This window comes from Suricata suricatta, chromosome 8, assembly GCF_006229205.1.
Source record: "Suricata suricatta isolate VVHF042 chromosome 8, meerkat_22Aug2017_6uvM2_HiC, whole genome shotgun sequence".
Lineage (NCBI taxonomy): Eukaryota > Metazoa > Chordata > Mammalia > Carnivora > Herpestidae > Suricata > Suricata suricatta.
In genome coordinates, this window is record NC_043707.1 from 120574137 (window position 1) to 120598258 (window position 24122).

At 38.2% G+C, this 24122-nt stretch overlaps 1 protein-coding gene across 6 annotated transcripts in view; it reads right to left on the minus strand.

The window, feature by feature from the left end:
• The window catches only part of EPB41 (erythrocyte membrane protein band 4.1), a 190661-nt gene that overhangs the window by 63606 nt on the left and 102933 nt on the right, over nt 1-24122 (minus strand). For all 6 annotated transcript variants that reach the window (XM_029946492.1, XM_029946495.1, XM_029946489.1 and 3 more), the window contains exons 5-7: nt 15186-15228; nt 9538-9613; nt 5995-6213 (exon numbers count right to left, since the gene is read on the minus strand). In XM_029946492.1, coding sequence (XP_029802352.1) covers nt 5995-6213; nt 9538-9613; nt 15186-15228 — 338 coding nt within the window. The remainder of the gene's footprint in view (nt 1-5994; nt 6214-9537; nt 9614-15185; nt 15229-24122) is intronic.

Sequence of the window (24122 nt, forward strand, 5' to 3'; positions counted from 1 at the left end):
ATTAACACATATCGAAGTCTGTATATTCAAGTCACTAAAAACATCTCAAGAAAGTTTCATAGGGTTGTTTTCCCCCCTCATATAGGTTATATACCTTTCTAGTTAAGGTTACTCCCAATCATTCTATAGTTTTTGTTGTTGTTATTACCGATGGCTTGAATTTTAGGGTTTTGAAGCTAGATTGGAACTTGAAGGTTATAGAGTCCAACACTTTGATTTTGCTGATGAAGAAATAGGCCCTGAGGTATAACATAGCCATGGGCAATTTGGGACTCTAAGTTTAAGAGGACAGCAGGCTTTTGTCAGGACCCAAGTGACATTACTCAAGCTGGAATCTTGCGTCCTGCACTTGAGAGTGGTAACCTGGTGTCTCCCTCAATCTCCTAACTATTAAAGCAAGATTCATAGTAATACCTAATTCCAGAGACTAGGATAGGCAATGACTTTTTTTTACCTTACTGAATGAATGAATGTGATTAGTAGGATAAAATGAGATACTGGTTATGAAACTGCTCTGCAAAATATTAATGTTTATTATTACTGCAACTTTAGGTTTCTGATGATGGTACAGTGGAACATTTACACCTAATTCATTAAAGAGAAATAACTTTGATTACTTGAACTTGAAGGCAAATTTTAAAACATTAAATGAGGTGACCATGATAAATCTTCTCCTTATTCCTCCAATTCTGAAGGACATTATTAATGGGGTCAATTTAAATACAGATTTAAGTTTCAAACTATGTAGTTAAAGGCTTTTCTAAGTCGGCATGCTTTAAAATTATATTAAGGGCAGAGGTGCCTAGCGGGCTCAGTCAGAAGAGCATGTGACTCGATCTTGGGGTTGTGAGTTCCAGCCCCTGTTGGGTGTAGAGATTACATAAATAATTATATATTTTAAAAATATAATAAATTATATTAAGAGCAAGGAGTAAGAAGAGATCTTTAACTTTAAAGCTATGAAATTTCCGGGGCACCTGGGCAGCTCAGTCGGTTAAGCGTCCGACTTTGGCTCAGGTCATGGTCTCACAGTCCATAGGTTCGAGCTGTCAGCACAGAGCCTCGAGTCTGCTTCACATTCTGTGTCTCCCTCTCTTTCTGCCCCTCCCCCGCTCTCTCTCTGCCTCTGTCTCTCAAAATAAAATACATTAAAAAAAAATCTTTAGAAAAGCTATAAATTTCTTTGCTAGTTGAAAATAATACTTATATTTGAAGTTTGGCTGATGTTTGCATTAAAAAATTTTTATATAATTTAAACATTTTTGAAACACACTTAAACGTAAAAGTTACCTACAATACAAACAATTTTTTCCTGAACTATCTGAGAGCCAACTGTCAACTTGATGACCCATCACTCCCAACACTTAAATGTGTAATTCCTACAAACAATGACACTCTTCTAGGTAACCCCAGTACAACCATCTAAAGCAGAAATAACTTTTAACACTGCTATCTAATCCTCAGACCCAGCTCAAGTTTAGCCATTTGTTTAAAGCACGTTCTGTACAGGGACGCCTGAGTGGCTCAGTTGGTTAAGCATCTGACTCTTGATTTTGGCTCAGGTCATATCACGGTTTGTGAATTTGAGGCCCACATTGGGCTGTACACGGACAGTGTGTAGCCTGCTTAGGATTCTCTCTCTCTTCCTCTCTCTCCCCTGCTCGCACTCTCCCTCTCTCTCAAAATAAATAAACTTAAAAAAAAAATGTTCTGTAAAGCGTAGCTGAGTGAGCATTAGGAGTTTCATCAAGTTTGTGTCTCTGGTCTTCTTCAGTCTGGAACAGTTCCTTAATCTCTCCTTGACTTTAATAATCTTGACCTTGTGAGGATCACAGGCAAGTTATTCTACAGAATGCCCTTCAGTTTGGGCCTGATGTTTCTCCATGAGTTGATTCCGGTTTTGCATCTTTGACAAGAATAGGACAGAAGTGGCTCTCTGTTCTCACTGGATCCTATCAGGTGGCAGGTACATGATTTCAATTTGTCCCCACAAGGATGACGTTCATTTTGATCACTGATGTCTGCCAGGCTTCTCCACGGTGAAATTCCTACTTATCTCCTCATAATTAATAACAATTTTGTGGGAATGTATTTTGAAACCTTTGAATATTCTATTCCTTATTAAACTTTGAATTTATTCCTTTGTATCAGTATGGACTCAGAAATTCTCATTTTATCCAATGCAATATAATCACTCTTTTCTCCTTATTTTAGTGCTTAAATTGAACCAGATTTGGTCTCTGGGAGCTTCTCCAAGTTGGTTTTTGTATCCTTCTGATCATTTGTCATTTTTTTAAAGCACCTGCTTCTGGAACAATGTAGAGTTAGAGTATGTAAGTATGTATGTGTGTATGTGTATGTGTATGTGTGTGTGTGCCTATTTACACATCTATCTATCTACCTACCTACCTACCTACCTATCGGAAATCATGAGTTAGCATCAAAATTTCCAGTTTTAATACAATACCACATGGTTTCTCCTTCTCCGTACTGTGTATCATCCTTAACTGACAGTAACAACTCTGAGTCTCATTATCATTAACATATCAATTTGATCAACCCCTTGTATATAACCAATCTCTCATTGCCGCCACTGACTCCTCCCCTACATGGACGCCCTCCTCACCTTGACTGGACTCTGAACCGCCATGCTAACCACTCCCCACACAGGGACGCCCTCATTACCTCACTCAGGTTCTGACTTCTCGTGGTAGGCTATCTTCCACTGGACATGGACATCTTCACCCTGCCCAGGTTTCAACACCCTCTATCAGGTACCTTCTATGTGTACCACCTGTGTGGTACCACGCTATGTGGACGGCCTCCACCCAATGCAGGCCTTACCCCCACAAGGATGCCCTTCTCAATCTGCTCTGCCTCTGATATCTTCCACCACGAGTCCACTCCATGCTGTTTGAGCTCCGGCTCCTTATACCAGGCTGGCCCCCTACCCATGGAATAACTCTCTCCACCCTGCTTAGACCCCAATATCCCCAGCCAGACTGTCTCTCTGCATGAATGACTATTTTCCTCTATGCTACCTAATGGCAAAACAAAATTGTTTCAGGAAGCTTCTTCTGATTAGAAAAATCATACACATTCATTGTATAAGAACATGGGGGGAAATAGCAAAAATCCCTCATAATCCAACTACTCACAGAACTGTACATGTAAATACTACACATTTATTTTATAAATGTAATACCACAAATTAAATTTAAATTATTTTCATCTTAAAATTTTAAAGACCATAGTTTTTCCTAAATTTTCCAAGACTCCTGAAATCTTGGAAAACTAGCTGAAAAGAGGTTAGATGCCTCTACGTCATTAGGAATTTATTCAGTACAACCTCATAATTTACTACTTGAAAGAATGCAAACTTACAAAAGCATCTAACCAGAGAGCTTTGGCACTGGTTAAGTCCTGCTCATTAAAAAGAGAAACTAAAACAAAGTTTCTCTGTATTTATTTTGAGCAAGTGTGGTCCGGATATAGAGTCATTCAGTGAGTTCCAATGTTATGTGACAGCCTTTTAATGTTTGTTGCATCTCCTAATTAAGGACTGAGAATTCAGATAATTAAGTGGGAGACAACTGACAAGTTTACATACTTTCCTAGTACCCATAAATGGAGGGCAATTCATTTTAAAGCTTGATTTGCTAGTATAAATTTAAAGTTAATTATAGCTTCAAAGTCTCTGTCTGGGCAAAGGGCCACCAACTAAGGGTTCTATGTACGTAGGCAGTCTTCTATTTATCTGAGAAAAGGGTGGTATTTGCTTGTACTTTTCGATGCATAGGAAAATGCTTCTTTCTCAGCAGAAATTTCTCTGAATTATTTAAAGTACCATGTTGTTGGACATAATTAAATTTTCCATTGGCCTTCTGTTTGTAAAGGGTGCCAATCTTACCAAAAAGGAGCAAGTAAATTCCAAAATGACTTACCTCTAGATTTTCTAGTCATGGAGATCTATTACTGCTTAATTTCTATCCATATACCTAACAGAACATCAGCTGGACCATATCCGCCTGTCTCTTGAAATCATTTCACTTATTTGGGCTTAAATTCAGTTAAGTTACAAAAAGTAGTCCCCTAAACCCAGATTCACAGCCATCACTGGCAACATTGGGTTAGGAATTATTATGCTAAAAAATATTCCCACTATATACTAGTCACTATGCTAACCACTTCACATTTTTAACCTTCACAAAATTCCTATCTTTACCCTTATTTTTCAGATGAGAAAACTGAAGCTCAGAGGGCTTATGTAATTTCCTAAGAGTCATAAAGCTAATAAGGAACAGAGTCTGAACTCAAAGTGAGACAGGCTGATTCCAAAGCCCAGGCTTCCAACTCATCATCTAGCTCAGTGATTCCCAAACTTTGACCTTAGGATCTCTTCATTCTCAACACTTACTAAGGACTCCAAAGAGCTTTTCTTTATGTGGGTTATATCTATCAATTATTACTACATTAGAAATTAAAACTAAGAAAAAGGTTAAATTTTTATTAAATCTTTAAAGAATAATAATCAACTTGTATTTTAACATTCATAACTTCTGTGTGTATGAAAAATAACAATATTTTCCCAAAATGTAGTAAAAAATAAAGTGACATTGTTTCACATATTTACAAAATTTTTAAATGTCTGGCTTAGAAGACAGCTAGATTCTCCTAACTCACACTAACATAACCCAGGGTACTAACTCAAGGCCAAGACCAGCCATTCATGTTAATAAGCTAAGGCAGGCTGTAAAATTTAGCTACATCAAGTCACTCAAATAACAATGGGATGTACAGTAGAAAGAAACACAAATTATTCTGGCACTTTAATTAATATTAGCTGATACTGGGGCACCTGGGTGGCTCAGTTGGTTAAGCTTCTGACTCTTGGTTTTGGCTCAGGTCATGATCCCACGGTTCATGAGTTCAAGCCCCCACAACAGGCTCTGTGCTGACAGTGAGGAGCCTGCTTGGGCTTCTCATTCTCTCCTTCTCTCTCTGCCCTTCCCTTGCTCACACTGTCTCTCTCAAAATAAATAAATGAAGTTTTAAAAATATTAGCTAACATTTACTGAATTTTGACAATGTGTATTAAGTTTTTCCATACAATGTCTTTTCTAATCCTAGCCATAGCCCAATTTACTCTGAGGTAAATGTCTCCATCAGACGTTAAAGGAATCTGAGGCTCAGGGCACCTGGGTGGCTTAGACAGTTAAGCTGCCAACTCTTGATTTCAGCTCAGGTCATGATTTCATAGTTCAAGCCCCACATCAGACACTGCTCTCACAGTGGGGAGCCCGTTTAGGATTCTCTGTCTCTCTCTTCCTGTCCCTCCCCTGCTCGCTCATTCTCAGTCTCTCTCTCAAAAATAAATAAACATTAACAACAAAAAAAAAGTAACCTGAGGCTCAGAGAGGTTAAGTGAATAACTCAGGGTCACAAGGCCAAGACCGAGCCAAGACTTCAACCCAGCTCAGTCCTTGCTTTTGATCACTGTGTGATGATACCTCCCAGCATTACCAACAATTTCCATGAAAAAAAGCATTGAATCCAATCAAGACTTTTAAAAATACCTTCAAGAGTTTCATGGGTCCTCTGAAGTTTACCCATGTACATGTACCCTAAGAACCCTGCTTTAAAGTTCTTGAAGTACCTAATGTAGCATAATAATTTTAAATCTGAAATAAAAAGGTAAGGTAACAATGGCTAACATTTACTGAGAACCTACTATGTGCCAGACACAGTGCTTAGTGCTTTACATATATTGCCTCACTCAGTTTTCATCCTACAATGCAATACCTAGTACTCTGATGAGAAAACAGAGGTTCCAAGCGCTTAAATGACCTCCTCAAAGTCAAATAGTGGAGGGGATTGAGCTGAGTCTTTCTACAGCACCACATTCCCTCCAAGACAAACACCAAACCAAAACCAGGTCAAGGGTTTAAACTTATTGCCAAAACAAACACAGAAAACCCCTGGAGACCTATTTACCTGTATGACTTATGCAGTTCCATGACCTTCTCTTCAAGTTCCTTGGTCTGATTTGGGGCCAGTTTAAAGTCACTAACATAATCCGCACCATGAAGTTCTGGGTCATAGTCTCCCAGCTCAGACTGGATGGTGTAAGAACCTAATAATGCTAAGGTTGCAAAGGAACAGGGCAGACGTCCTGCAACTATGTCCTGTCGAAGCTGGAGGCATAAATAATATCTACAGCCAAAAGAGAAAAAATGTTACTACGTCAGCAACAACAAAAACAAAGTATGGAGAAAGAGAAAAGGGAATGAGAGGGAGGGATGGAGGGAGAAAAACAAGAGAGATGAAGTAAATATGATAATGCTAATAAACGTTCAACCTAGGTAGTGGGTATACAGTTGTTCATCATACTAGTATTTTTTCTTTTCTGTGTGTTGAAAATTTTTCCACATAAAAACTTTAAAAAGAAAACCAACCTTCAACTATGTTGGACTCATGTTTGGAAGGCAATTTAAAAAGAAAAGAAGTTGCTAAGAGAGTAGATCTTAAAAGTTCTCATCATCAGAGAAAAATATTTTTGTAATTAAGTGTGGTGATGAACGTGAACTAGATCTATTGTGATCATTTCATAATATAAGCAAATATTGAATCATGATGTTGCACACCCGAAACTAATATAATACTATGTGTCAATTATATCTCAATAACAAAAAAGAAAAAGAAAAGAAGGGATACTGGGAAAAGTCTGAAGGAGGCAAAGAAATTAATATTTTATTGAGCATATTAAGTACCATACACATATAAATGACCTCACGACAAAACTTGTGAGGTGGGTATCATTACCAGATTAAAGATAGAGAGGCAGTTTCAAAGACTAAGTTTGCTCAATGTCATATAGTAATAGAGGCTGTTTGGCTCCAAAACTGGACTCCTTCTACCATACTGCTTTGCCAAATGTGTAGCTACTGTCCTTCATATACAAAGATGACATTATTGACACATTTTTCCTAGGATCTGAACATCTGCAGCCATTTATCCTTCAAGATGGGCCAGGGTGCATGGAGCCCTCCATTCACTATCATCTTGTAAGACTGATTCCACAGTGTACTACATTGTTGGGAATTCAGACTGGGGTTAAGACTGTTCAGTAGAACAAACCAATTGAGTGCCCTACATACGTTAGGTATTTATCTCCGTCAGTATAATGTTTACCCTGTGATCCCGATCTCCTTAGCACTTTTTCTAACTGACTTGACCAATTTGGACTGTTTACCAAAGCTGGGAGATATGATTAAATTGAAAGTTCCTGTATTAATTAAAATTATATCCTTGCTTTGACCATAATAAAGAATAATAAAGATATTAACACTCGTTTTGCTATCTATAATTAGTTATTACATACACTTTAAAAAAAAAAAGAGGAATGCCAACCAAATCACAAGAATCTTATTAATCTCCTCTAAAATGTGGGTAATTAGCAAAAAATTTCAGGGATTTGTATTGTTTTACACATAACCTCAATGAAGATGAATAAGAAGCAACTCTAAGAGACAAATATTACATGTGAAAATGAAATAAAACAATTTTTTCAGGCCAGAGATGACATCTCAACTTCAAGAATGTGTACTAAGGAGTACCTAGACAAAGAATAATTTTTTAAAATTTCACAGTACAGTAAAACCTTGAGTAACTTGTTCTGTGAGTGAGCAAATATTTTAATAAATTTTAACTTGATAAACAAGGGATGTCTTGCAATACGAATAGTACATGACACAGAACATCACATGATCACAAGCTAATGGTTCTCTCTCTTGCTGCAGGATTGTGGGTGATTGTCTATTATGCTCTGATGCCATGGTATCTGGTAGAAATCAGTGATTTTTCAGAACGTTGGAAGGTGCCCACAACTGGCACTAGTGTATTTTTTGTCACTTCAAAGCACTCATGGATAGTCCTTTGCTTTTCTGTACAAGAGTAAGCTTAGGAATGCTTTGCTTCATTCTAGGTCAGGCTGCCTGCAGATTTAGACCCTTTCCTCTGCCGCCTTATTGCCAGTTACATTAAATAGAGCATATAACAAGAGTTTATTAATACTGCAGTCAACATCTGTGCAAGCATATACAATAGCCCCCAGGGAGAAAAAGGTTGAAAAGAAAGGCGGTAAGAAGATGGAGATGATTACAGTGGAAGTTAAAAAGGAAATCATTGAGAAGTATGAACAAGGTATGCAAGTGGCTGAAATTGCAGGATTTCATAAGAAGTCTACATCTGCATCTCATCTGGAGAAGATGAGGAGGAGAAAAAAGCAGAAGAATCCCTCACTTCAAATGAGATTAGGGAGATGTGTAAAATAGGGGAAAACAGTGCAAAATTTTGTAGAAAAACACCATCCAAATAAGGCCGACACAGTCTGAGCTATGCATCTGTTTAATGACAATGCATTGTCAATTTCCATGAAATCCTCAAAACGAGGCAAAAGCAAGTGTCATTGGATAGGTTCCTTGTTGAAGTTGCACAAAAAGAATAAGATTCCATTGAACCAATAGACGTTAGTGATAGTGAAAGTTGTCCTACACAATAAGCCTCCTCTCTCGTCTCCCTCACACCAGCCACAAAAGTTTTCAAAGTTAAGGGCAGGTTAATTTGTTCATTTTTCTTTATATTTTGTATTTTATTATTTTGTATTATATTATAGTACTGTAATCATTTTTATATGGAATGAATCATCTGAGTTTCCATTATTTCTTATGGGGAAATTTGCTTTGATATACAAGTGCTTTGGATTACAAGCACATTTCCAGAACCAATTTTGCTCGCAAACCAGTTTTACGGTACTTAACACTCAGAGTTGGAGTTTACTTAGGCAGAATTAGAAAGCCGTTTCTCAGGAACCAAAAGTTCAATGTAACAAACATTTGTTAAGCACCTACTATGTATAAGAATGGTATGGATAGAAGTATGTATACTAGTATTCTTTATAATATGCTGGTTTTCCATTTTCTTAATATTAATATTTATATAGAATCCAATAAAGGCCACTTGCCTAAAAGAAATCAGTAAGTTGTTTTCAAAGAGTACAGATTTATTTCATAAATTAAGTGGGCTCAAAAATTACTGAAGAAGATTCAGCTCATGAGGATTATGTACCTAAAGGGAGACAAGAAGAAACAACAGTAACACAGGCTTTAGCTTTTTTGATTCCTCTAATAGAAAACATGGTGGAGACGGAGTATTAAAGAGAGAAAGTAGTAGAGCTATTTTACCACTATATTTGCATCTCACCCTTCAGAGGGCATGTGGTTTATAGGTGCCCTGTACACAGCTTGTCACAATGCCCATGAGAAGCAAGGTTAATTCCCCTGCCAATTTCCTCCATGCACATCACAGATAAATGTGGCTTTTCGGCTCACTTATTTGCAAACCTGCCTTGAAGTGACCAGAAACTTTCCATTTTAAGTTTAATAGCACAGAATTTTTCTTCAGTTCTAAATAAGGAAATTCCCAGAGCTTATGAAAATGAGAATTACTTATTCTATATTTAACCATTAATAACTTTACCTTGTTATATCTTCTGTTAACTGTGCTGGGTCAGGTGGATAAAATTTGACATTAAATGTGAAATTCCAGGGGACACCTGTAAAGGTAAACATAAAAGGTAAAACACAAAACTTATACCTAAGTTTCTGATTGTTAGAGAAGTGCCTAAAATATTCAAAGTTTTCTTTTCCTGCGGTTTGTAAATATTCTCATGCTTTATGGAAAGATTTGGTATTTATTTAAGAAATAAATAGTTATTTAGAACCACTTAGGAAAGTTTGAAAGTGTGTTTTTTTTTTCTCTTTGAACTCTGTATTAAGTAATTGATATAAAATACTTGATAACACCTATGGTTGGTGGGGAAAATAAACACAATTATCTATTGCTGATGTGAGTGTAAATTGGTACACTAAGTAGAACAATTTGACAAGATCTTTCAAAACATAAAATGTACATATTCTTTTACCTTGCAATTCTGGTAAGTGATTAAGTATTATATAATTAATACTATAATTAATCTGGTAAAACTTAAACATACCTTATAATCTAACACTTTCAGGCATACATCCTAAATCAAGTGTTTTTTTTAAACTGTGGATCATGATCCATTGTGAAATCAGTTTAGTAGGTCAAAATCAGCATTTAAAAAGTGAAACAGAATGCAAACCAAAAAAAAAAAAAATCAGGATATCCCTCATAGTAAAGATTAAGAATTGTTTTGTGAAATTTTCTTTTCACCTGAATTTCAAAACTCATGCTGAATAAGAAAAGCAAGTTACAAATTATTAAGTATTATATAATTCAATTTACATGATGTTCGAAAAGGTAAAACAATATTTTTAGGTATACATTCATAGGTAATAAAAACTAGTAAAAAATACAATGAAATCATCAACATAAAGTTCAGGATAGTTGTGACCTCTGCAGGAAAAGGAGAGGAAGGGGCGCATCTGGAGTACAGAATTTTTTAAACATAACTTGTGCAAGTTATACATCTGTAGTTTTCAGTACATACAGGAGGCATATGGATTTCTTGCTTTTGCTGTGCAGTACTCCAGAAAGGGGTGGAGGTGGACAGCCATACTCAGTGGGGGAGACTGCTCTTAATCAGAACCAAGGGAATTAAGCTGGGAGGAGAGAGAGATGACGAACCTCAGAAAAAGGTTCAAATGGATCATGTTGGGTCTGAGGGAAATTTCCAAAAACAAACCCAAACAGACAAAGCGATATTATCTGTAGTATGTAAGTATGGAACATATAAGAAAAAATAAAAAACATAGATTAAAACACCCCAAACTTATGGAAATAGTTTTCTATGGGTAGGAAGAGAACAGGATAAGACTTAGAGGAAAACAAAAAAGATAAAACTTATGGGCACTATTCTATTCTATTTTAAATTTTAAATGTTAACGTATGTTAATCCTGGGTGATGTGTACATGGATTTCTATGCTTTCTATATGTTTTTAATATGGAAAAAATCTTGCTGGTGAACACCTATTTCAATTTTAGATATTCATACTTTTTTATTCTACTTCTAAGAACTTATCTACAGAAATAGGTATGTATGTGTGTGTGTGTATGTGTATAAACGTTCACTACAACCAAGCTACTGAGAGTAAACCAAAATGTCCATCAACAGGACTGCAAGTATATATACACACATATATATATGTATATATATATATATATATGGTACTACAAATATGCAATCATTAAGAAAATTTTTAAACAGGGTGCTTGGTTGACTCAGTCGGTAGAATATGTGATTCTTAATCCCAGGGTTGTGAGTTTAAGCTCCACATTGGGTATAGATTCACTTTAAAACAAGACAGAGAGAGAGACAGAGAGAGAGAGAGAGAAAAGATAATTTGTAAATAATAATAATAATAACAAATTAAAATTAAATTAAAAAAGAGAAAATTTTTAAAGTGAATTTATATATGTTGATGTGAAGAATCTTTTAAATTATAGGGGTCCTGCGTGGCTCAGTTGGTTGAGCATCCAACTCTTGATTTCAACTCGGGTGATGATCCCAGGGTGGTGGGATCAAGCCCTGTGTTGGGCTCTGCACTGAGTATAGAGCCTGCTTAGGATTCTTTCTCTTTCTTTCCCTCTGCCCCTCTCCCCCACTCACAGGCTCGCTCTTTCTCTCTCTCAAATAAAAATAAAAAATAAAAAATAAAAAATAAAAATTTTTAACTGGAATACTCCAAATTATGTTAAATAAAAAATACTGGCTGCATATTTATATTAAATACATATAAAATATGTATTTTATATGTACCTAATAAATATTTATGTAAAATATACATATTAAATATAATATGTATGTAAAACACATTGGTATAAATAATGTTTGCATTAAATATTTTATAAACATACTTATATTAAACACAATATAAATATACATATATTTACAATAAAATATGTATATGTGCATCTCTGGAAAGAACATAAGGAATTAGCTAAAGGACAGGGGTAGAAGGGCAATTTACCTTGCATTAGAGTCATCTGTATCTTTTAATTTTACTCCACATATTTCTACCACTTATTTAAACAAATTTTAAAACTATCTACAGCATAATACGTAAAGCAGACATAAGATAATGCAATACATAATGCATAACAGCGTATAGCAGTCCCCCCTTATCCGTGGTTTCATCTTTCCATGGTCAGCTACAATCTGGAAGCAGATGATCCTCCTGCCGTGTGGTTAGAAGATCAAGAGTAGCCTAAGACTAGGTCACAGTGCCTAAGTCATTCACCTCACTTCACCTTATCACACAGCCATTTCGTCATGTCACAGTATCATAAAAAGGATGAGTACAGGACAATAAGATATTTTGAAAGAAAGGGACCACATTCACATAACTTTTATTATGGTATATCATTATAATTGTTCTATTATTAGCTATTGTTGTTAATCTCTTACTGTGCATACTTTATAAATTAAACTTTATCATAGACGCATATGTATAGGGTTTGATACTATCTGCAATTTCAGACATCCACTAGGGGTCCTAGAACGCATCTCCTGTGGACAAGAGGGGACAAGAATACTGTACAGCATAATTGTATTTTTGAAAGGCAAAAACTTATATATGTCTAGAAAAAAATCTTGTAGCTTATACCAACTTGACAGTGATTGCACCTGGTGGACAGAATTTAGGGGCCTTTTACTTTCTCCATGATGTAGTTCCATAATGTTTCAATTTTTCACAATGAGTATATATTACCCATGTGATGAAAAATGTTTAAAAATAAAAAGCCATGGGTGCCTGGGTGGCTCAGTCAGTTAAGTGTCCGACTTCAGCTCAGGTCATGATCTCACGGTTCGTGGGTTCGAGCCCTGCGTCGGGCTCTGTGCTGACAGCTAGCTCAGAGCCTGGAGTCTGCCTCAGATTCTGTATCTCCCTCTCTCTCTGACCCTCCCCTGCTTGTGCTGTCTCTGTCTCTCAAAAAATAAATTTAAAAAATTTAAAAATATAAAAAATTTAAAAAATAAAAACAAAACAAAATCTTCGCAATAGATAAATGTCAATCTCTTTGGCTCAATAAAATATTTGCATTTGATTCTCTAAGTTTGTATTACAAACATGATTTTTCTTTCCAATGTTAAAGGAAGGGTTTCTGTTATGTTATAGGGGGTTTTTTTTAAGTTTATTTATTCTTGAGAGAGAGAGGGGAACTACAAGTGGGGGAGGGGCAGAAAGAGAGGGAGATGGAAGATCCAAAGCAGCCTCCTCTTTGACAGCACAGAACCTGACTCAGGGGTCAAACTCTCGAACCGTGAGATCATGACCTGCACCAAAGTTGGATGCTTAACCAACTGGGCCACCCAGGTGCCCTGTTGTGTGTGTGTTTGTTTTTTAATGACAAACACGGGTTCTTTCTCTTTTTCTTTTTTAAATTTTTTTATGTTTATTTATTTTTGAGACAAAGAGAAACAGAGCATGAGTGGGGGAGGGACAGAGATAGGAGACACAGAATCGAAGCAGGCTCCAGGCTCCGAACCCACAAACCATGAGATCATGACCTAAGTCAAAGTTGGACACTTAATGGACTGAGTCACCCAGGCAACCCCATGGATTCTTTTTCTTAGCAAGAGATTTTTTTTCTAATAGCCAGGAAGATAATCTACTAGATATTCTTCTCAACTCATTATAAATTCTGCTTTAACTTTTCTTCCCAACTAGTCTTCTTGTGTAATCATTTGTTCCTGAGTAATACTGCATATTAAACGAATTTTCATTGAGGTGTGTGCCTGGGTGACTCAGTCGGTTGAGCACCCAACTCTTGATTTCGGCTCAGGTCATGTTCCGAGGGTTGTGGGATCAAGCCTGGCATGTGGCTCCTCACTGAGTGTGGAACCTGCTTAAGATCCTCTTTCCCTCTCTCACTCCTCCTTTCTCCATCACTCTCTCTCTCTAAAATTAAAAAATATTTTTAAGAATTTTCACTGAAAGGGACTTGGAGTTATGTTTTTCTCAAAATATCTCAAATATTCTGAAAACTTTTTGCTCTGACTTGCATTTAAAATAACATTTTATAGGCAAGGAACAAATAGGGAGAGTTGCCAGTCCAAAGATGTATTCTGATTTTCTATCTCGAGAAATATAAATTACAAATAGGGTCTAAAGGAAAACATATCACTATAGCAAAGTTGTTTTCTTTTAAGAAACAAATGAAAAATAAAATTTGTTTTCAGGTGATAAAATTAAAACTTCCTAACCATGATGAATAACCTCTGCAGTTTCTAGAAGTCTCCTTAAAAATAAACTAAACTAGGGGCACCTGGGTGGCTCAGTTGGTTAAGCGTCCGGCTTTGGCTCGGGTCATGATCTCATGGTTCGTGGGTTCAAGCCCCGCGTTGGGCTCTGTGCTGACAGCTCGCTCAAAGCCTGGAGCCTGCTTCAGATTCTGTATCTCCCTCTCTCTCTGACCCTCCCCTGCTCACACTGTCTCTCTCTGTCTCTCAAAAATAAATAAAAAATAAACTAAACTAAAAGCATATTTAATCACCAACAGTAAGAAAACAGTCTCTACCCTTTAGCTATTCCATTGGACCTTGCACTACAAAATATTAATCTATGCTTTCTTTGACCTAGATATAGTCACCTCAGGACAATAGTCTGAGGAGAGGGTACATCAGTAATATATACTAGGGGGCTTGGCGCTAGGAGAAAGCCACAGTGTCTGAGGGCCACTGGCAAGGAATTCTTGTTCTACTAACAGAACTATTTGGAAAAAGATTGTTGAAAACAGACAAAAAGAACTACAGAGAGGAAAACATGGAGAAGGGGAGAATGCAATAGTCCAGAACAGTTTAAAAGGGACAGGACCAGGGAGCAAACTCCTTTGAGAACGAACTCCCGTATCCTTTTTCTTTCCTTATCTTTGTTCTTTTCTGACTTGTTTTTCTCAACCGTTCCAATCTTGCCCAACTGTGCCTGGTTGTGAAGAAAAAACATCGAGATCTGACCTAGATCTCAACAGTGTGCACCTCTGCTTTCTCTTTCTGTTACGGAATCTCCTCTTTCCAGGGGAAGGCTTTATCTCAACTCCAGAGCCATCTGCCATAGCCAGGATGTGACTCATGCCAGAACATGGTTGAAAATCCTCTGACCTACTAAAAGAAAGAACTAGAAAAAGGGCTATATTCACTTACCACGAACCTGCTTTTTTATTTCTTTGGCAGAATCCAGCCATGTCTGTAAAAAGAAGAAAAGGCATTCACAAAGAGCTCCAAAAACACATAAATCACAGAATACCGGAGCAGGGTTATTGACCGTCTTCGAACAGAATCTCCAGGTCAACCTACATTTCTGATATTCTTTGCATTAACTTCACACAGCATAGTAAATCTGAAGATTAAATGAGTTCATGTATATAAAGCTTTTAGTAAACAAGAAATGCTAAATGAGCACTTGTTTTTATCATTCTGTAAAGAGTAGTAGGGATCCATAACCAAGATTAGTTAACATCACCCAGATCTTATTTTTCCCTCCAGCTCTAACCTTCAATCTCATTTAAGTTTTCTTTTTAATTTTTTTAATGTTTATTTATTTTTGAATGAGAGAGAAAGAGACACAGCATGAGCTAGGGAGGGGTAGGGAGAGAGGGAAACATTGAATTTGAAGCAGGCTCCAGGCTCTGAGCTGTCATCACAGAGTCCGATGCTGGGCTCAAACTCATGAACTGTGAGATCATGACCTGAGCCAAAGTCAGATGCTCGACCAACTGAGCCACCCAGGCACCCCCCTCATGTAAGTTTTCTATGTCACCACAGCATCTGGTACATGGTTCATGCTCAGTTAATATTTACTGGATGAATGGTTATGTTGTTTTCCCTAACTACTCTTGCCCACACTAATCTCTCCTTTTACTGTTCTCCAACCCCACTTATAGTCTACACACCATTTGGGCAAGGTTCTTCCACTTGTGGTGGGCTGTGCAAAATAACGGCACTTGGAAAGAGCCTCACCATTAACTTCTTCCATAGGCTCCTCAGAAAATGCTTAAAGACAGAAACTTCTAAATTAAATTGTTTAAAACATTTTTATTGATAAGAGACATACAAAAAAGTACCTAAAACATAAGTATATAAATCAATAAATTCTCAGGGCGCCTGGGTGGCTCAGTCGGTTAGGTTTCCGGCTTTGGCTCAGGTCATGATCTCACGTTTGTGGGTTCGAGCCCCACATCAGGCTCTGGGCTGACAGTTCAGAGCCTGGAGCCTACATCTGATTCTCTGTCTCCCTCTCTCTGCCCCTCACCACTCATGCTCTCTCTCTGTCTCAAAAATAAATAAAACATTTAAAAAATTGGAAAAATCAATAAATTCTCAAAGTGAACACCTAAGTTCAACATTATTAGTACCCAAGAGCCCCTCTCATGACTCCTCCCAATCTCTCCCCATTCTCTCCTCCAAAAGGCTTAAAACTGAATTTCAGTCATATTTAGAAAAGAAGAGTAAAGTGTCCCCTCTTCACTCCACAAAGAAAAAAGGCACAGGGTTACCATCCTATTTGCCCTACCCAAGAAATAAACTTGAACACCACAGCCTTCTTTTCGATTATATACTACTCTGTTAAATAAAGATAGTCACCGCAACAGACAATTAGCAAACAAGTGAGGATTAATTTCCTTTTCTCTCCCCTTCTCCCATAAGTAACATAAAAAAATTAAGAAATATGTGTTAAAAATATACCACTTAAAGGGCGCCTAGGTGGCTCAGTCTGTTGAGCTTCCGATTTTGGCCCAGGTCACAATCTCACAGCTCACGAGTTTGAGCCCCACATCAGGCCTGGAGCCTGCTTCAGATTCTGTGTCTCCCTCTCTCTCTCCCCTCCCCTGCTCAATCTCTCTCTCGCTCACTCGCGCTCAAAAATAAACATTAAAAATTATTTTTAATAACACTTATTATAAAACTGTTGCTTAGAATAAAAACTAGGTACATACTTGTTTAAGCCCTGCCAGAAAAGCAGTAACCCTCATCTTTCATTATGATTAAAAAACTTGAAGTTGTTGTAGGTCCAAAGGCAGAGGAAGACTGTAAAACGCCAATTAGGAAGTTCCGTAGAACGTCTAAGAATCACTTTTTTAAATGTTTATTTAACTATTTATTTTGAGAGAGAGAGTAAGCACAGAGGAGGAGCGAGAAAGAGGGAGAAAGAGAATCCCAAGTAGGTTCCTCACTGTTGGCGCAGAGCCCTACGCAGCACTCAGTCTCATAAACCATGAGATCATGACCTGAGCCAAAATTAAAAGCCAGATGTTTAACCAACTGAGCTATCCAGGTGCCCCAAGGATTACCATTTATACCATGCAATCCAGAACTCTTAACAAAGACTACTTTTACCACTTTGGAATGAACATCTCCCACCATAATGAGGCAACTCTATATTTTCCACTATTTTTCAGAGAAATCTGAAAATGCCAAGGTAACCTGAAGATGCCAAGTTTCTTACAGGGATTGTAAAGTCATTCTAGAACTCTGGAGCTAGAATTCCCATCAATTTGACATAAAGAGGGCAAACCCAGATCTGTGTCAATCACATATGACTCCAAGGTGTAAGTGACCTTATATAACAAATCATTGCTTCTGTATCTAGACCTTCAATTCAAAATCAAAAACAATGTGTACAAGATAATAAAAATCAATGTGTACAAGAATTGGTATGTTTATGCTCAATTTAAATGATTCCATTCACAGCATTTTATTTAGCCAACAGATATTTGAGGAATGCCGCCATGTGCTAGACACTGTAGTTTCAATAAAAGGATTTAAAAATAGCACTTCTCTTCACAAAGCTGTCAGTCTAATGGAGGAGGTGAATAGCAAATAATTGATTTGTTTATTCTAGGTGTGAAAATAACTATGACAAAAATGTGTGAAAGTGCTATGAGAGAGCATAGGGTGTTCTAGGAGCACAGAGGAAGTGCACCAAGATGGACTGGGGGTAAGAGGTAGGAAATGTTTCTCAAAGGAGTATTTGAGAGCCCTAAACTGTGTCCTAAGGGACTAACGAGAGTTAGCCAGGCAAAAAAGAAGAGGAAGTAAATAAAAAGGCACAGGGTATAAGAGAACAGGATACATCTGAGTTGGTACATGTAGTCGAGCACAGCTGGAACACAGTGGTGAGGAAGGGAGATACAAACTGGAAGAGAAAGGTAAGAGTCAGATCATGGAGGATGCAGTAGTTCACAGTAAAGAAACTTGGGCTTTTATCAAATGCCAGGCAAAAGGGAGTCACTGAAGGATTTAAAGGAGGGACATGAATTAGAGAAAGCATGACTGTAGACAGGGAGACCAAATAAGAGGTGATTGTTGAGAATGATCACTGTGGTACAGAACAGAATAATGGTCATGGGTACTGACCTTGAAGTCAGACAGTCTTGAGTTCTAATCCTGTCTCAAGCTCTCTGTCATTTGTTTAGTAGCTGTGTAACCTTATATAAGATCATCGAAGTCTCAATTTTCTCATACATAAAATTGGGATAAAACTACCCTCCTCACAGAGTTATTATGGGATTAAATTATTTGATCTATATAAAAAGCATATAACCAGCACTCAGTAAAGTGTGCTGATATTGATAATCAAAAGGGTTTGACAGGATGAAGTCTACAGGTCAGCGAAGAAAGATGTTTAGGAGCCTGAATGAGTGAGAAGCTGGGGTACAGGGGGGAATGATGACAGTCGGTAAGGTATAAAGGTAAAGGATAATTCCCAAGTTGCCACCTTAGGGAACTGGGTGGATGTAGTACTATTCACTGAAATAAGAAATGTAGGATATAAAAAAGAAATAGATTTTCTTGAAGAAGAGAAAAAAATAGCAAAAAAATTGGAAACAACCCAAATGTCCATCAACAGGAGAACAAATAAATTGTGGTATATTTTTGTAGATATATTTTTAAGGCATCTTTGGAAATTCACATGAAGTATTTCAGTAGGTAGCTGGATACAGGTTCTGACACGCAGAAGAGAGATTTGGGCCAGAGATATAATAAATTTGGGCACTTTCCCCATATAAGTGATAGATAAAACCATGAAAGAAGGTAAAAATCACAGGGAGCACATAGGAGAGTGAAAAGAAAGAAACTAAGGACAGACCTTTGGGGAACACTTGCACTTAAGGGATGGGGAAAGGGCAAAGAGCTGAGAAATAAACTGAGAAGAAGTGACCAAAGCGGTGGAAGGACAACAGGAGAGACTGGTATCACAGGATCAAAAGGAATAGAAAGCCTCAAGGATGAGCAGACAAGATCATCTATGCTGCAAAATAGACAAGAAGCATAAGGATGAAAAACTCAGCTTTATCTTGGCAAGAGTAGTTTCAGCTGAGTGGTAAGAACAGAAATCCAAATGCAATGTATTATACTAAGTGCAGGCGAGGCTGTGGCACAGCTGGAACTCTCATTCAGTGCTGGTGGAGTGTCAACTGGTAACACCACTTTGGAAAACTGGCTGATACTACCTACTAGAGCTAAACATATGTGTTCTTTAGAACCCAGCAATTCCACCCAACAGAAATGTATGTGACAAGATGTGCATTAAAAGACATGTGCAAGAATGTTCCTAGCAGCAGTATTCTTGAAAGCTCAAACTATATACAAGCCAAACATCCATCCACAGTAGAATACGTAAAGTGCGGTACAAACAATGAACTTGTATATGGAAATGAGAATGAATGAGCTACGGCTACTCACAACATGGATGAATCTCAAAAACACAATACTGAACAAAATGAAAGAAGCCAGACCTAAGAGAACATATGTATGATTTCACTTGACTCATGTTGATAGATGTCAGGAAGACATCTGATACTTTTAACGGGGGGTAAGGTAGGGGTAATGATTAAGGGATGGAGGCAGTGACTTGGAGAGGGACAAAAAGGGATTCTGGAGTCTGGTAATCTAGAGGTGTTTACACAGATGTGTTCATTTTGTAAAAATTATTTGAAATACACATGTATGATTTACCCACCTCCTTGTATTATGTTAGGCTAACCGGCAATGAGCAACTAGAGATCATTATATGTAAACTAATTTCTCAAGAGTATGGTTGTGAAGGAGAGAGAAAAGAGACAGAAATTAACTGAGAAGATAACAAAATATTGAGAGGACAAAAGTTATAGAACTGTATCTTATTAGGGATCTTAAGATGCCCTCCAAAGCAGCACTTCTGGATGATCTTCTGGTTTCTCTTTGAATACTTTCAGTTATAAGGATTCCCTTTAAAAAATTTTTTTAAGGATTCTCTTTTTAGGGTCCATTTTGCCAATCATATATTGTGAGTTAAATAAATCAATATTTTAAACAGAATTTAAGTTTGTGCTTTAAAAAGAATCACATTCCTTCTTGACCTTAAAAAAAAAGTTTCGAAACACCGGAGATAAACAGCAATTGCCTGATATGGATCTCCATTCATTCGACCGAAGAATTACAGGTCTCACTTGTGCTCTCCTACTTCAAAACACCTCCTCACGTGTTGTCCCTTTCACTTTGAATCCTCTATCCCAATTTCTTCACCTAGGAGACTCCTGACCATCTCTTAGAATTCAAATCTTATGTTACTTTCTGCATCAAACCCCTTCTTTCTATGGGGGTGCCCATCTTACTGCTGCCCTCGCATCAGTCTGGAAGCTCCCTGCGCAACAAGACTATGTCTTTTATTGCTCTGCCCAGCATAATGCAGATGTTGTCCACGCGATAAATGTTTGATGAATAAATTAAAAAACAAGTGAAAAATGCTACCAAAATAAACCAAGATAGAGATGATTAAGTTTCAACTAAGACAATGGGATTTAATGAGGTAAAATGAATAGGAATTTTTCATATCTTCTGCAGCAATTACAACCTTAGGTCATAAAGTTTTAACAAAACCCTAAGAAACAACATGCCCTGAGTTGGCCATGACCTACCCTTATCTGGGGGTCCTAAAACCCCACACATACATATAAGTGATCTATACAAATCCTTGTCTTTTGAGGTAAAGCCTTATCTATATGCTTCACAATCTGTCTTCTTTAATTTGAGGAATAATGATTGTTTGGAATATTGGTTGGAATTGCTGGGTTTATGCTGCTGTTAGTATGTTGACTTCAAATCACTGCTCCAAGAAGTTTATAGAAACTCTCTAACATAGTAATTCTAGGTCTGACTCTTCACGTGTTAAAAAAAAAAAAAAAAAAAGCCACATTTAAATCCACCAGAGATGTCAAATCAAATCTTCCTAGCAAAAGCCAAGATCCTAAATATAGCCTCCCTACTCTACAAGTATGCTTATAAATTAATTTTAGTTTTTCTTATTTACCAGACAATAAAGATATAATCATTACTGGTACTTGCCTTCAAAGCTAGTCATGAATCAATGGAAAACAATTCATCCTTTCAGATGACTATAAATTAAATGCCTCACACTATTGATTTAATATTCACTCCAGTGGTGTTTACTGCTTGCCTTTGCAAGGTGAAAGAAACCCTCTTGGCTATCACTGATTATTCAGAGTTGAAAACCTGACTCCTAAAGTAAGAAAATTTATCCACACAGGAAATGGAAGAAAGGCGAAAGACTATATACTATTGAATTGAATGAACTTCTCATTTAAAATTCTCATTATTTACCAAAAGAGCTCAAGATTTTTGCTTAGAGAAGGAATGTGAAGTAGGGAGTAGGAATTAATGGCACTGGTTTTTCTCCAAGGAAAAGAAATCCTTGATTCATTCATAAACAACCTAGTAGGAATAAAATGTAGGAAACAACTACTTAACTCCTATAACTTTGATTCATAGTGGTAATAAATCTCTCCTAGGGCTATAGAAGTTTGCTTCTGACTGCTTTTCCTCTTCTCTAGCCAGACTCAATCTGGCGATAGGTCTGTTATTTTGCAGTTAGTAGGGAAAGAGAGCAAGCAAGCCATTTCATGTGAGGAAAAGTCCATTTAATTAACTTTTCTCCCTGCTAAAGGTACCCAATTGTCCACAAACCTAATACAAAGATCCAGAAGCTCTTTAGGAAAGAAGTTAATATACAAAGGACAAATCTTTACACACACAACAGACAACAGACAACAAATTGGGAATGGAAAGAGGATATTCACCTCCTTTTGAATTATGGTTTACATTTTTCCCACAATGTGAGAACGGTTAAAAAGAAAACCATGGGCCCAAAATGGTGTCACTTAGGTGAAGGCCCCAAGTCAGTAAACCAAGATTTAATACCTAATTCAAATGCAGTTTCAACCACCCAGAAATGTTAACAAGTCAACACGGGAATTTCCTGATCAGCACTAGGAAATTTACTAATATACCCTATCTGTTTCCCTTAGGAGGGTGACTTTGCCTAAAACAGTAGATTCTTTGCTAATAATTTCCTTTTTTCCATTCCCTCTCTACTTTAAAAAAAAACTCTCCTTTCATGTAGCCCTTCAGAGCTCCCCTCCACTCCTAGGTGGGATGCTGCTGGATTCATGAAGTGATTATTAAAGCCAATTATTAGGTCTTTCAAATTTACTTGGTTGAGTTTTTGTAATTTACCAGGAACTAATTCTGTAGATGGGAAACAAAAATGGAGAAACAAAGACAAAATGTAAACATCAGAGACAGGAATAAAAAGCTCTTGAAGAGGAAAATCGTCCAGGAGGGAGCAGGAGGCAAGGAATTTCAGGAGTGAACAGGCTGTACCGCTGGGAGGAGACCACTCTGCCTTCACGCACTTCAGTTTTCTCATCTCTAAAACAAGGGACTGAGCCCCAGGAGCTTCCATAGCTCTAGTCTCCTTTGCGTTTTCAGAACGACAGAAATTTTGGGTAAATGACTAACAAACATTAATGGCTTTACAGATGAAATCATTTCACGAATCTTTATATATTTTCTAAAGAGAGTATCCGGAAATCTGGCTTACTGACAGTAGATACACAAAGGTAATGGTAACTAAGATGAAATCGGATTGTGCGCCAGGCAGTGCAGCTCCACAGTGTCAAGGACAGCTCAGCAGCTACAGTGGCCACTGCAGGAGGGGCCTTCTGCAGGTCTCCCCGGTCCCCTCCACACTGGGGATGAAATTTTGCGACGAGAAGAAAACAGTTCACGCGGTGGCAGTGGATGAGACTGAACCAAGACCTGTGCCCTACAGCCCTGTCCCCATCAGCCTGATAATCATCGGTGTCACCTACCTCCCCCTAAGTTCCTGGGCCAGCGAGATGCTGGAACAAGAAGCAAAGATGCAGAGTTAACCAGGCACCCTGTCAAGGAACCAGAAACTGAGGGAGGAGCTCCCCTCCAGGGCTAACAGCAGAGGCCCAGCCAGCTGGTTCCAGGGCCTTCCACTTCTGCATGGGGTGCCTTCCAGGCCACTCCAGTAGCCCCACCCCGGTGCGCAAGCTGCTGCTGCTGCGACTGTGACAAGGCTTTCTCTTACCAGTCGAAGCTGGCCATATGCCAGTTGCCACATGGCAGAGCCCACCCCCATCCGTGCCCCGAATGGCCCAAAGGCTTCTCTTCCCTTCAAGCTGGTAGCCCACCTCCTTGTACACAGTGAATGCCTGCAGATACCCGTGCCTACACTGCCCGAAGGCCTTTGGCCACAGCCCCAAGCTGGCAACCCACCTCTGGGTACATATGCCAGCCCACCCCTACCAGTGCCCTCATGGCCTCCAGTCCTTCTGCTACCCCTCCAAACTTGCAGCCTGCCGCCACACACATGATGCCACCATGCCCTATCCTCGCTGGCAGTACCCCACGGGCTTTTTCATCTGCTCATAGCTTGTGTCATCCCCCCTTCCCTCCATGGCACCAAACAACAAGGTCATGGCCCAGGCCTCACTGCTCCAGCTGCAAGCAGGCCTTTGGCCAAAGATGCTTCCTGCTCTGTCTCTGAAGCAGCCAACACCAGACTGAGAGTCAGGTGGAGTGAGAGTGAGCTCTCTCCCCTCGGCTCATGGGTACCCTCTGCCATCAATCTGGGTCAATAAAGAGTGGCATCTCTAAGCTGGTCTGTATGGACTTGCCTCTTCCAGATACCTGGCAAGGAGACTGGCTCCATGCTGGGTTCAAACTTACAAGGCTGAGGAACTCTATCCTCACCTGTTTTGGGCAGGGGAA